At 38.9% G+C, this 12,772-nt stretch overlaps 1 protein-coding gene across 1 annotated transcript in view; it reads left to right on the forward strand.

The window, feature by feature from the left end:
* The first annotated feature begins 585 nt into the window (after window positions 1–585).
* LOC121371431 (xanthine dehydrogenase/oxidase-like) overlaps window positions 586–12,772 on the forward strand; it is a 38,760-nt gene continuing 26,573 nt past the window's right edge. Inside the window, exons 1-6 of the mRNA XM_041497313.1 lie at window positions 586–935; window positions 2,585–2,642; window positions 5,572–5,668; window positions 7,039–7,147; window positions 11,008–11,134; window positions 11,416–11,477. Of these exons, the coding sequence (XP_041353247.1) occupies window positions 891–935; window positions 2,585–2,642; window positions 5,572–5,668; window positions 7,039–7,147; window positions 11,008–11,134; window positions 11,416–11,477 (498 nt within the window). The 5' untranslated portion in view covers window positions 586–890. The remainder of the gene's footprint in view (window positions 936–2,584; window positions 2,643–5,571; window positions 5,669–7,038; window positions 7,148–11,007; window positions 11,135–11,415; window positions 11,478–12,772) is intronic.

Consider the following 12,772-nt stretch of genomic DNA (forward strand, 5'->3'; position numbering starts at 1 on the left):
GGATGGTTAAACAAACTGAAATAACTGTAAATACGCGTAATTGTACTAAAGTCTATTTTTAATTAACATCGTTTTTCTTTCCTCTGTTTAGTTCAATCGGCCTCGGTGGCGTCGTGGTAGGCCATCGGTCTACAGGCTGGTAGGTACTGGGTTCGGATCCCAGTCGAGGCATGGGATTTTTAATTCAGATACCGACTCCAAACCCTGAGTGAGTGCTCCGCAAGGCTCAATGGGTAGGTGTAAACCACTTGCACCGACCAGTGATCCATAACTGGTTCAACAAAGGCCATGGTTTGTGCTATCCTGCCTGTGGGAAGCGCAAATAAAAGATCCCTTGCTGCTAATCGGAAGAGTAGCCCATGTAGTGGCGACAGCGGGTTTCCTCTCAAAATCTGTGTGGTCCTTAACCATATGTCTGACGCCATATAACCGTAGATAAAATGTGTTGAGTGCGTCGTTAAATAAAACATTTCTTTCTTTCTGTTTAGTTCAATGTTTACTTCCCTAAAATATCCCAACCAGTTCCCCCTCCCTCTCCTCTTTGTTTGGCATCCAGCAACCATGACGCAATAATCCACGCTCCAGGGTTCACATACTGTATGAACTCTACCGAGGCTCGAAGGTCAGCTATGGCCAGCAACCTTAGCGATAGGATCATTCGATATAGGTTAACCATGTGTAAACGCGTTACACAAACACCATAGTGAGCTGGGTTGAATGACGCGTTACGCTCACACAGTATCATACAACTGATAAATCAATGGGTGCAGGACTGGGCTACTGACCTATAACCAGCATTCCTGATATATAACGACAAGGCAGAAAGCTATTGTTCTTTGATGTTTACATCTTACAGGTGTTTAAATGCGATCGAAGTGCAATAACTGATAATGGAATTTTCAACTCCGTTGGTGTTTTTCGTCAACGGCCAGAAAGTAAGTTCATTGCTTCTACCAGGTATTTCACTTGTAAAGTTAAATGTGTTTGTGTGATACTAGCATACGGTACTCCTTCAGTCTGATATATAACACGGTGTTTGGTGAGTAAATGCCATCTTGAAAACGCCTTCATTTATCTAACGAGTGAATGCCCCAGCGTACAGTCATTGTTGCGATGATGACCGCAGATTACGCCACATTACCATAATAACTTGAACGGTGATCGATTTAAACACTGAAATGTTTTGGCAGTACAACATGGCCTTATAGTTATTAAACAGGTACATAACTGCCGTTTGCTGGGCTACAAATACATGCCTAGCATAGCATGAGTGCGTGAGGTTCACGAAGGGTGTTCACGGTCCAAACAACTCTGTGTATCGCTGAACGTCGTGCATGTGTGCTTGAAATTATGCACAGGGTGTCAAGACTGGCGAGTGAAGTTTCTAGTGGGTTCGAGTCACGATCGCTCGGAAAATATATTTAAAAAATTCGCTTTGAGCAGGGGATTGGGTTCGATTCCCGAACCCACCCCCACCCCTGTACACACGCCTGAAAGTTCAGGCAATCCCACCCCAGTTCTAACCTCTGATTTCGCCAGTTTTTGCGGCTTTCTGTGGCGAGATCTAACTCATACGTTAGAAGGCTCGCCCGAGGTATTTATCAAGTTTTTGGAATGAATTGAAACTATCACAAAACCAAACAAATATAAAATATAAACCAAACAAATAAAAATCTCAGAATGTTTTTATTTCCTATACTAATGAGCTTGAAATTGCTCCACGTTATGTCTTCCTTCGCATTGTGAACACGTTTTATTCTAAATGAGCACAAGGGGTTTGCGTCTGTCAACTGTCATCAGAGGCGAATCGGCGGGTGGGGGGTGGGGTGGGGGTATATGGGCCACTCCTAAAGTTTGCGACAGTTATAATTTTATTATACATTAATTTTCTCCTTTTTTTAGACCCCCTCCAAACCTCTCCCACAGTTCCATTAGCATTCCGCGCCTCATGTCATTGCCCCTCCCCCCCCCCCCAGTGGATCCGCCACTGATTATGATACTAACTTGTAGGTATGTCTGAGTTTTCAATAATAATAATAATATAATCACATTAAATATTTATCATAGTAGATTCCTCATGTTTCCAAACCATAGTCGAACACAACTAAAAATGTTAGTTAACTTCATGACGGCCATTTTGAAAGTCAAATTCGACTGGGGCCCACCTTTATTGTTAGTGTCTATCGGTTCATATGTAACAAATTCGACTGGGGCCCACCTTTATTGTTAGTGTCTGTCGGTTCATATGTAACAAATTCGACTGGGGCCCACCTTTATTGTTAGTGTCTGTCGGTACATATGTAACAAATTCGACTGGGGCCCACCTTTATTGTTAGTGTCTGTCGGTTCATATGTAACAAATTCGACTGGGGCCCACCTTTATTGTTAGTGTCTGTCGGTTCATATGTAACAAATTCGACTGGGGCCCACCTTTATTGTTAGTGTCTATCGGTTCATATGTAACAAATTCGACTGGGGCCCACCTTTATTGTTAGTGTCTATCGGTTCATATGTAACAAATTTGGTTCTTATACTAAGACGCTCTACTAATAGACCTTATCAATATTTTGTCTTCTGTTTTTAGATTGTGGAGAACAATGCTGATCCGAATGAAACGCTGCTGCAATACGTACGCAACCGCCGTATCCTTTTTTATGAGGTGTGTGTGTGTTACGAAAGATCCCTTACTGCTTTATTGGTAGGAGTATCCAATGTGGAGGTTTTTTTCTTTGTCTCTTTATTGACGAAATGTCCAAATAACAATACACCAGACACCAAACTGCCGACGTTTAAAATATACCGAGGAGTCGTTCAAGAAATTTCCCATTCCTTCTAAAACAACTTGCGATAACGATTTGCGAACTATGTCTTATATCACTGCTTTAGCCAAGATGTTATTCTGGATGGAGCCACCCAAGCTGTCTTTGAATCTGTTAAGTAATAAATAAATAAATACATTTGAATAAATAAATAACATGAAGGCAATTGAAAATTAATTACTTTATTTACATTGCATAAAACGAAATCTATCTAGTAGGTGAGATTAAGACAACAAGATGATTGTTTTAATGACGTGTGTGGGGGGAGGTCATGGTATACGTGGCACGTAATATAAATTTGAATGAAATTCTGTTACAATATCAAGCCCGCGATATAGTGAAAGACTCGCCACAAATTGCAATATAGAGAAAGACCCACCACAAATTATAAATGTTTTAATTCCAACTATGTATGTGGTACAAAATGTGGAACAGTACAATTAGTGGAATAAGTCGAACGTTGAAAACATGCTAGTTAAAATAAGTTAGTGGACACTAACATTTTAAATGTATGCGTCTGTATTCAAGTGCTAACTCAATTAAACATTACAAGAATAACTTGAATATATTTTAGCAAAACTATGTCATGTACTTGACCTCCTACATGTTTAATTGCCATTTAGTTCTCAATAGTTATCATATTACGTTGGGTGTAGGTGTACGGCCATTATACCGACCTTTCTATAAGAACTTATTATTAACCCGCTTTGCTGGACAGCCAGCCACCAAATCAAATCCCATAGATGACAATAGCAAATGTGGCTAAAGCTGTTACATGCATGCAACGTGTCCAGGGTTTCTAGAATTTGTATGATATCCACAAGCCAAGTGATCAGTGATTCAGGTCTCTGAAAATATAATCATATCCATAATTTTGATCATATGTATATACTCTGCTGCAATAAGAGCGTCAGCATGATTATGCTTTTGCATAGTGTGTTTCACACTGGTGCTTTCCAACCTGTCTCTCAGATCATTTATCAAATGTTTTCTGTTTGTTCCAGGACATTAAGCTTTGTTATTAGTCCATCATTGATGGACCAGCGTGAATATTCATAAATATCAATGAAACCTCCATATGTGTGTAAAAAGAAATACTGAGTATATTGTATTAAAATATCTTTGCCTATCTAACAGAAACGTGAGCTACTCTCCAATAAATAGTTGATGTTATCTAATAATTCTGATAATATGATACGAGGTATCTGTGAGATGGTACATATAAACAAGAGGTTCATGGGGCCTGAATCGCTCACCTGGTATTAAATTAACTTTACTTCTGAAAAGTGAACCATAGTAATTATGATTTGTCTTACACTCCCTTTAGAGAGAACACCATGCGTTATTTTTGGTTACCCATGGTTGTTAACACATGTACGTGTGTTAATAATTTCAAGATATACGACTGGCTGCTCCTGGGGATGACCAGGTCACCAATGCCATACAGCCAATGAAAAACTGCACGATGAAAATCGAGTAGACTGTGACGTATAGTTAACCTGGCATTTATGTGTCTGTGACGTGTAAGTCAGCTACAAGTGCAACGGCTGTATATAACTTTTAGTCGAAAAAGATGTTAAAATTTGCTTAAAACCTGGTTTTTGAGGATATGTAAGAAATAGAATAATACATTCACTTTTGCTCGTTAGATACATTTTAAAACAACTCGTTGTGAGATAAATGGTATGCGTGATATGCATAGTCATTCCCGACTGCGCGTTGAAATATCGGTTAAAGGGCAATTAAAATTACAAGCACGGCTGCCTTCTGAAGAACAATAGTTACATCTGTACCCAACAACATAATCGATTTGTGACGCTACCACCCTGTCGCCCACATTGAGGAAGCAAAAATTTTATATTAGGGTGGGTGGGGGGTAATTCCCGCTTTTATCACGTGCCAAAGGGCGACAGGCTAATGTAAAAGGTAGCGGAAAATAAGAGGTGTGATTGGGGTAGGCATGGACCCCACACCCACCCTACCCCTGGATTTGCTACTTAGGGCCCCATCTTCCAAATGTTAAAACTGCGGAGACCTACTTCAAATGTGACCGCGTTTCAGTTCAATCCGTATTCTGTTTATGTACGTGAGCATAAGGGTAGATTGCACACTATGTGACAGATTGCCAATTTTTGACGACCAAACGGTCGCCAAATACTGTTATCTGAAATATCGGTACACACAATTTGTGTTTTAATCTGAAGCCATAGACCTTTAGTTGGATACATTTTGAGGTTACTCAATAAACGCTACACGAAGAAACCCCACACCCGTGTCAAAATACGGTTGTGTTTCGGATATATGTTTCTATATTAATTGAAAACATAAAATATTAAATATGAGTGAACTGCAACAGAATCAAACTAAAGGCCTTTGACGGGACTTACCGTTAGGTTTTCGGCCATTGTTAAGATGATTTAGACTAACAGAGTCTTAAATACATCCTATCATCATTGGAACATTTAAAATGTGACTGTTTCTACCATTAAGTGCGACTTGCTCCCTAGCAATTTTCCAAATATATAAATGGAATACAGCTAGAGAAAATTCGATCTATTCATCCCACGGTCACTTAAAACATATTGATGTATATAAGTAAAGTTTGTATATTTTAATAAATCTGATATATGAATCTATTATGCTTGTATTTGTTGTTTTGGGAAACGGACATATATATCACAAATAAATATGTTGTTGAATAAGGCAAGTAATATGTAGTCTATAAAGAGATTAAGATCTTAACACATCTCAGTTCATCTGACTGGTTCAAAGCTTGGGTGTGGAGAAGGAGGATGTGGTGCCTGCACGGTGATGGTATCCAGCTATGGCCAACACAGAGACCAGATTATGTATCCTTTATCATACAAAACATGAAACGGTGAATAGCAATAACTGTCTCTTTACTTGTATTACTAAACCAGATTGTCAAAAGAGAAATCACAACAATAATGACATTTAGGCTAGATCATGTTTGTATTAGAACTAAGAATGGTTTTATATTTATTTTATTTTTAGGATACGCCATCTAAATTAAGTCCATTCCATTTTAGTATAATGTCAAAGTTGTCCCTCTAAATTAAAGGGACACACCCTAGTTACGGCTATTTGTTAACCATTACGGCGTTGTTTTTCGCTATTAAACCCCATTTTTCACAAATAAAATTGCACTTTACTTACATTTTATTATTTAGAATACACATTTCCATTCACCTGAAGTGCTTTTTGGTAATCCTGATGTTTGTAAAACCACGAAATGCATTTTTTGCATTTTTTCACAAGACGTGCTGTCGAGAAAAAACCGTTAAGCAAGCGAGGTCCAATCTATTTTTAGAGGGAATATTTCCATTTCAATTTCACAGACGTTGGTATATCACGTGACCGTTATCATTTTGGTTCGGTTTGTTTTCTCGTGCACGGTTCGCGCAATCAACATCCGATTTGTTGTTGTTCATTTGTGAGATTTTTCTTCACAGTTCGTGAACATTTTCAGTAACAATAAAGTTCAGACAAGTAAGTGTCTCAATACAAAACGTTACAAACCCTTAAAACCAATAATTTTGCTAAGTCTTACGATATCTGGAGAGGGGATACAACCAGGACAGAACAGTTGGAACATGTCCAGGAGAGGTGAAACGAACGCACCCCAAGTCTGTGAAATTTGTCGTGACGTAGGCATTGTTGTGCTTCGAGCGACATCTACCGGTGACATCAGAATACTAACTTTCAAAATTATTTCAAGCAATTGGGACATGGGGATTCCCATGGTATTTATCGATATAAAACCTGCTTTTTCACTCCATTTGATAAAAACGTGATCTAAGTGTGTTACAGGTTTGTAGATTAACCAAATTATAATTTATTTTCGCTGGATGGAACTAGGGTGTGCGGCTTTAAGTATTTTGTGGCCGACGCCCAGCCACTGGCCCTGCCAAAGACTGGGCGTGGGATGGACGTGCCGGAACCTATTTCGGATATAGGCACGCTAATTAAGTAAAGTAAAGTAAAGTATTACAACACAAGACCTAGAGGTGAATCAGAATCATTACTGGATAAATGTACAAACATGTAGTACTCTAGAATTCATTGGGCCGAATTTGCAAAATATATGTTTAAGCATTTCAAATATATGTAGGTTACACGCATGTATGGGGGAAAAAAGCCAAAACAAACAAGATTTGTCAATTAGGCCCATTATGATTTTTGTTCCTCAACAAGAAAGTCACCTATCAGTTAATGCTTGTCTGGCACCGATCTGTTCTCTACACGGCATGGCGGTCACCACGGTGGAGGGGATTGGTAGCACCAAGACCAGGCTACATCCAGTTCAGGTGTGTATACTTATGGATGTTTATCTTTTGGATGTGCGTTTGGGTATAGGAGTGGGTGCGTGGGTGCATGTATACGCAAGGTAGATTGATTACTGTACATATTTTTCTGAAAACGACCGTACTTGCTGAAGCATTCTGAAGATATAAAGATCTTTTCATAATGACTCGCTGATGACAGGCCCCTAGGAACGATATTTGAATGGTCGGGGCACAACCTCCATTGGGGTCTGTCACAAGTGATTAGATAACTAAAAGAAACAACACATAAAACCAGAATAGATTTGCTACGTTTATTTAACATCAGCAAATAATCATACACTCACACATTTCAATTATTACTCAAACCATAGGCCTATTCATCATACATCACTGCACACTAACACAACCCCTCTCACCCATCACACATTTAACTAATGTCACCAGTCACCATCGTAGTACAGATGGTCACCACACTAATCAATATTAACTACACACAAATACTACTCAATTTTTTAAGTATATGTCACATCACACACACAGCACCAAGTAATATTAAAAAATATTACGTATTCAAAATAAGGGGCGAGATGTAGCCCAGTGGTAAAGCCCTCGCTTGATGCGCGGTCGGTTTGGGATCGATCCCCATCAGTGGGCCCATTGGGCCATTTCTCGCTCCAGCCAGTGCACCACGACTGGTACATCAAAGGCCGTGGTATGTGCTATCCTGTCTATGGGATGGTGCATATAAAAGATCCCTTGCTGCCAATTGAAAAGAGTAGCCCATGAAGTGGCGACAGCGGGTTTCCTCCTACAATATCTGTGTGGTCCTTGACCATATGTCTGACGCCATATAACTGTAAATAAAATGTGTTAAGTGCGTCGTTAAATAAAACATTTCCTTCCTTCCTTTATTCAAAATAGAATGTCAATGTCCACTTATGACTTAATATCACTTCATTAAAACAGATTTTATAATGCCCAACGTCACTGAGTTATATTAATATATAATTAATTAAGCAGTATTGCACATACCACTTTCCAATTAGCAACCATCACTGCTAAAGTTTCAACACAAAAATAGGCACATGTTGTTAACTAATACAATTATAAATTAATTGCACAACTCGTCCCTCTCTTCACCTTCCGAATTCACCACACCTCCATTATTATACTTGCACGATATAATAATAATATTACAAAACAACAATTCGTTGGTTTTTTTTTTACATAATACGAACATTGTTAATAAATAGTCCACACATGGGACTTCATTTACACATTACCACCAAACTGCACTCTCTCAGGTATCACTCCTCCACGAATTCACCAAACCTCCACAAGCTCAACTCTCAGCCACATCTTCATACAGGCAAGCCAACTCTACATCTCTCGGTGGACACTACTGCTGCACCAGCAATAACCAAGTCACCTCTTTATTCACATTCAGCTTTTCAGTTACCAACCACTCATCCCTGCTAAAAGCTATAACAATATAAATACCTACCTTGCCTAACTAATCCCATACCAAGAAAACTTAAGTTTCATGATCCAAGTCTCCACAGCCCACCATACAAGATGATCCAGCTATTCAACATACAGCTAGATGAGGGAAAAACTGGATTATAGTGGGTGACTTCAACAGTCACTCTCCCAGTTGGAGTTATAACAGTCTTGATTCCAAGGGTGAAGAAGTACCTTGAACCTCTGGAATCCAGGCAACAATGCAAGGTCCTTATCCAGGGAGAAAGGATGAAACGACTGCATTCACATCCACTGCATCAAAGACTCCAGGAAAAAAACAAAGAACAGACTAAAACGACAAAGTCTCAACCACCTGACATATAATTTGCAAAATTATGATTCTATCAGCCAAAATGCCTTGCAGTGTGAGAAACTCTCTCCAAATGACTGGTGCAAACACACCTTCATGAAATCAGGCTGGATGTTCCAGAACTTGCCAAAAAGGGGGAGCATCCACCACCTCTACAGCTAGCCCTCACCATGGAAAAGATACATGAGCGTTATCCACAGTTAGCATGGATCCATGCTTTCACAGATGGTTCAGCAGAGAATGTCATACGAAATGGTGGAAGTGGAGCATATATCAGTTATCCAGATGGATCCTCTGTCTCCCTTTCCACCCCAGTTGGAAAGCTAAGCTCAAACTACAGAGCAGAAGTGCAAGCCCTCATCATTGCAACAAAACATCTGACTGAGGAAGAAGGACAACATAACATAGTGCTTCTCACTGACTCCTTGTCTGCACTCCAGTCACTTTCATCAGGACACAGAGACCATATCACCAAACTGCTGCAAACTAAGCTAAACATCCTTGCCCAAAGACGAAAAGTGACCCTCCTGTGGATCCCAGCATACATATGAGTTGCAGGCAATGAAACAGCTGACCAACTGGCCAAAGTAGGTAGCTGCCTTCCACAAACCCAATCCTCCATCTCATACGGTGAAGAGTCTTCTAAAACGAAAGTTGAAATGTGATTGAAAGAGCAGAAACAATGGGTACACCCCTGACAAAGATTGCATAAACCAGTTAGACAGGACAAAACAAACAATAAATTTCCATCTGCGAACTGGACATTGCCGGCTGAAAAACAAACATCTGAAAAAGATGGGTCTCGCAGATACTGTCCAATGTGATTGTGGTGCTGCAGGACAAACGCCAGAACACATCCTACAAAACTGCCCACACCTAAAAGAGAACCGTCAGAAAGTTTGGATACAAGACACCCCCCTCAATATCAAACTCTGGGGACTTCTCGACGACCTCTGGAAGACGTCACATTTCGTCATCACAACCGGATTATTGATCTAATACGGCCAAATCTTGATTGAACGCAGAAGAAGAAGAAGAAGAAGAAGAAATGATCCAAGTTATGACTAATGTATTCCATTCCTCTCAACGGTACAGCCTGTGTTACCATATAATGGATAATAGGTATTATGCCATAAACTTCTTATGTACAACTAAAAATACCACATAATATAGTAAATCTTCAAATAATCACTTTCAAATAACATATTCTGCTCTGATTATATATTACCCTTGACTTGGCAGGGTCACAGTCTCTGTGGTGGAAGGCGTCACAACCTCTATAGTGGAGTGGGCACAAGCCAATGTTTACCTTTATTTAAATGGATGCCCTCCGTCACACACACACACACACACACCCTCGGTTCAATTTGAAGACTATAAACTTCATAACCAGAAGAACAGTAGCAGCGTGCCTTGGACAGACTCTCTTGTGATGACAGGATTGTTTTTTCAGACTGTAATGGAAGTGTGCCAAAAGTACCCACACAGGAAAGTATGAGTTTGTCGAATGCAAATGAACCCATCTCCCAAAGGTAGTGAGACCTGTAAGGAAATTGGGACATGCTTCCTGTAAATGTTGAAATAAAGATGCTCAGAGTCGCGTTTTTAGAACAATTTAATGTATTGAGTGGATTATGGATTTACAATATAAAGTCAGTAAAAAGGGCACTTCAATTCCTTGAGACTCCCTCTGGATTCGCCAATGCCAGACGTAGTTATGTGGGTCAAGTCATTGTAACAGGGAGTGAACACACCAGTTGATTTTATAAATGTGTTTCATCTAAATATGGAAATTGAAATTTCGGGTAGGCTATCCATAAGAAATATGTTCCCTTTGTATTTACAAAACGTAAGTATTTGTCTTCCTAAATCAAAATTTGTGTTTAAAAACTAATAATGCTTATAATATGCATCAACCAGACTACTGGCATACACCACCACCAGATGAATGCTGGAAATGTGCTCTAGTATAGTCAAATAATTTAATTTCCAACTGTGATAACTGAGTTTGTAAATCTGCAGCAAATTGTTTTCTTATAATATAATACAGGAACAACTGGCCAATGCTCATGGTACTCAGTGTGGATTCTGTACCCCGGGAATCGTCATGTCCATGTACACTCTTCTGAGAAACAATCCCAGACCTACACAGAAAGAGATGGAGTCGTACTTTGATGGCATGTATTAGACTCTATGTTGTATTTATCTTTTAGTTTATTTGCAATAACATAGTGGGGTAATTATTACAGACTTTACTATCCTTGTCTGGCCGTCAACGCGACCGAGTTTCAAACCCATGATAAGTGTATTCAGGTCAAAGTGCACCAACAGTTTAGTCCAGATTTACTTTAAATCAAATGGTATTTATTTTTATTCAATTGATTTTTGCCTTACACGTGCCTCTACTAACGTCTTTTGATGTTTGGACTAGTTATTCACATAATCTATTTTGTTTCAGGGAACCTTTGTCGGTGTACAGGGTACAGACCCATTCTACAAGGATTCCAGTCTTTCACAAAGGTTTATTTAGTTTATATAAAATTAATTCATATGAAGTACATCTTATGTAAAAGTGTCTGTATATAATTGGTACTTCACTTGTTTGGCATTTAGAATTTTAACCTCATAAAAATGTATTTAAATTGTTTAATGTTTAACATCATAGACACTACATTTAATGCAAATGCATTTGTACCTTTTGAGGGGCTTCATTGTGTCTCATACTTTGTTTAATTTTATTTCCAATATCGTGCCAACAAAATTAATTAAGGGCCAATAGATACTGTCTTAAGAAAAACTATTTATTATATTTTACAAAATGCATGTACACTGAAACCCCATCCAATGACTACCCCGGTTCTAAGACCTCCCCAATATACATACCAATATTTTAAAAACCAGAGCGTTTCCTTGTTATTTTAATGTAAAAATAATCACGTATTATAATCACCCCGCTATTATATATAGATTACGGTCAGTAAAGTCAGACCCAATTATCGTCTTCATTACATTTTGACCTCACAACTTCGACCCAAGCATTTACCTGACATGTCACACAAGCGACAAAGAATAAATAACGGCGGAACGGCTTACCTCATTGTCCTCGCCACGGTGTTAACGTTAATTGCCTGTGTTGCTCAAGGAAGTAATCAAAATAGTCTTACGTTTATTTACCTAGACAAACAAAAGTATTATTTTCGCACTAGCACACAATTGGTCTATAAATTACTCTTTGTACGTCATGGTAATTTCTGGAATGTACTTGCATAGAATATGTTTATTATATAACCTGCGGACTTGAATTTTGAAATGTAGCAGTTGCACAGAGTAACATGATTGTATGAAAGTCAACGCCTTGCCATTCACGATTCTAGTACAATAACATTAAACAGGTGCTGCATTTTGTTGCAGTCAGTCACATAAGCCAGACGCCACGCAGTTGTTTTTGTGTTTGTGCAATGAACGCCATAAAATGTCGAGAGGGTGTCATATGCCCCCCAAAATATTAATCTTTGTTGTGTAATAAATAACTTAAGAAAAACAACGGGACCACGCTCGCGTATAACTGAAGTAGGTAGGACACTCGATAATTCTTGTAGTTCAGTGCAAATGCCAAAAACACTGTCATCATCTGTTGATTTTATCACTTAAGACATTGTTGGTATAAGTACAAGCGTGAAGGAGGGTCGGACGCAAAATATACAATCAATATTTACGAGGGGTGATTGGAAAGTTTGTGGCCTAAGGTAGAAGGAGATGAGGTATACGGTTTCACTGATATTGTTTGCAGTTCAACTTGTTGAATGATTACACAA

The sequence above is a fragment of the Gigantopelta aegis genome, chromosome 4 (assembly GCF_016097555.1).
Source record: "Gigantopelta aegis isolate Gae_Host chromosome 4, Gae_host_genome, whole genome shotgun sequence".
Taxonomy (NCBI): Eukaryota; Metazoa; Mollusca; class Gastropoda; order Neomphalida; family Peltospiridae; genus Gigantopelta; species Gigantopelta aegis.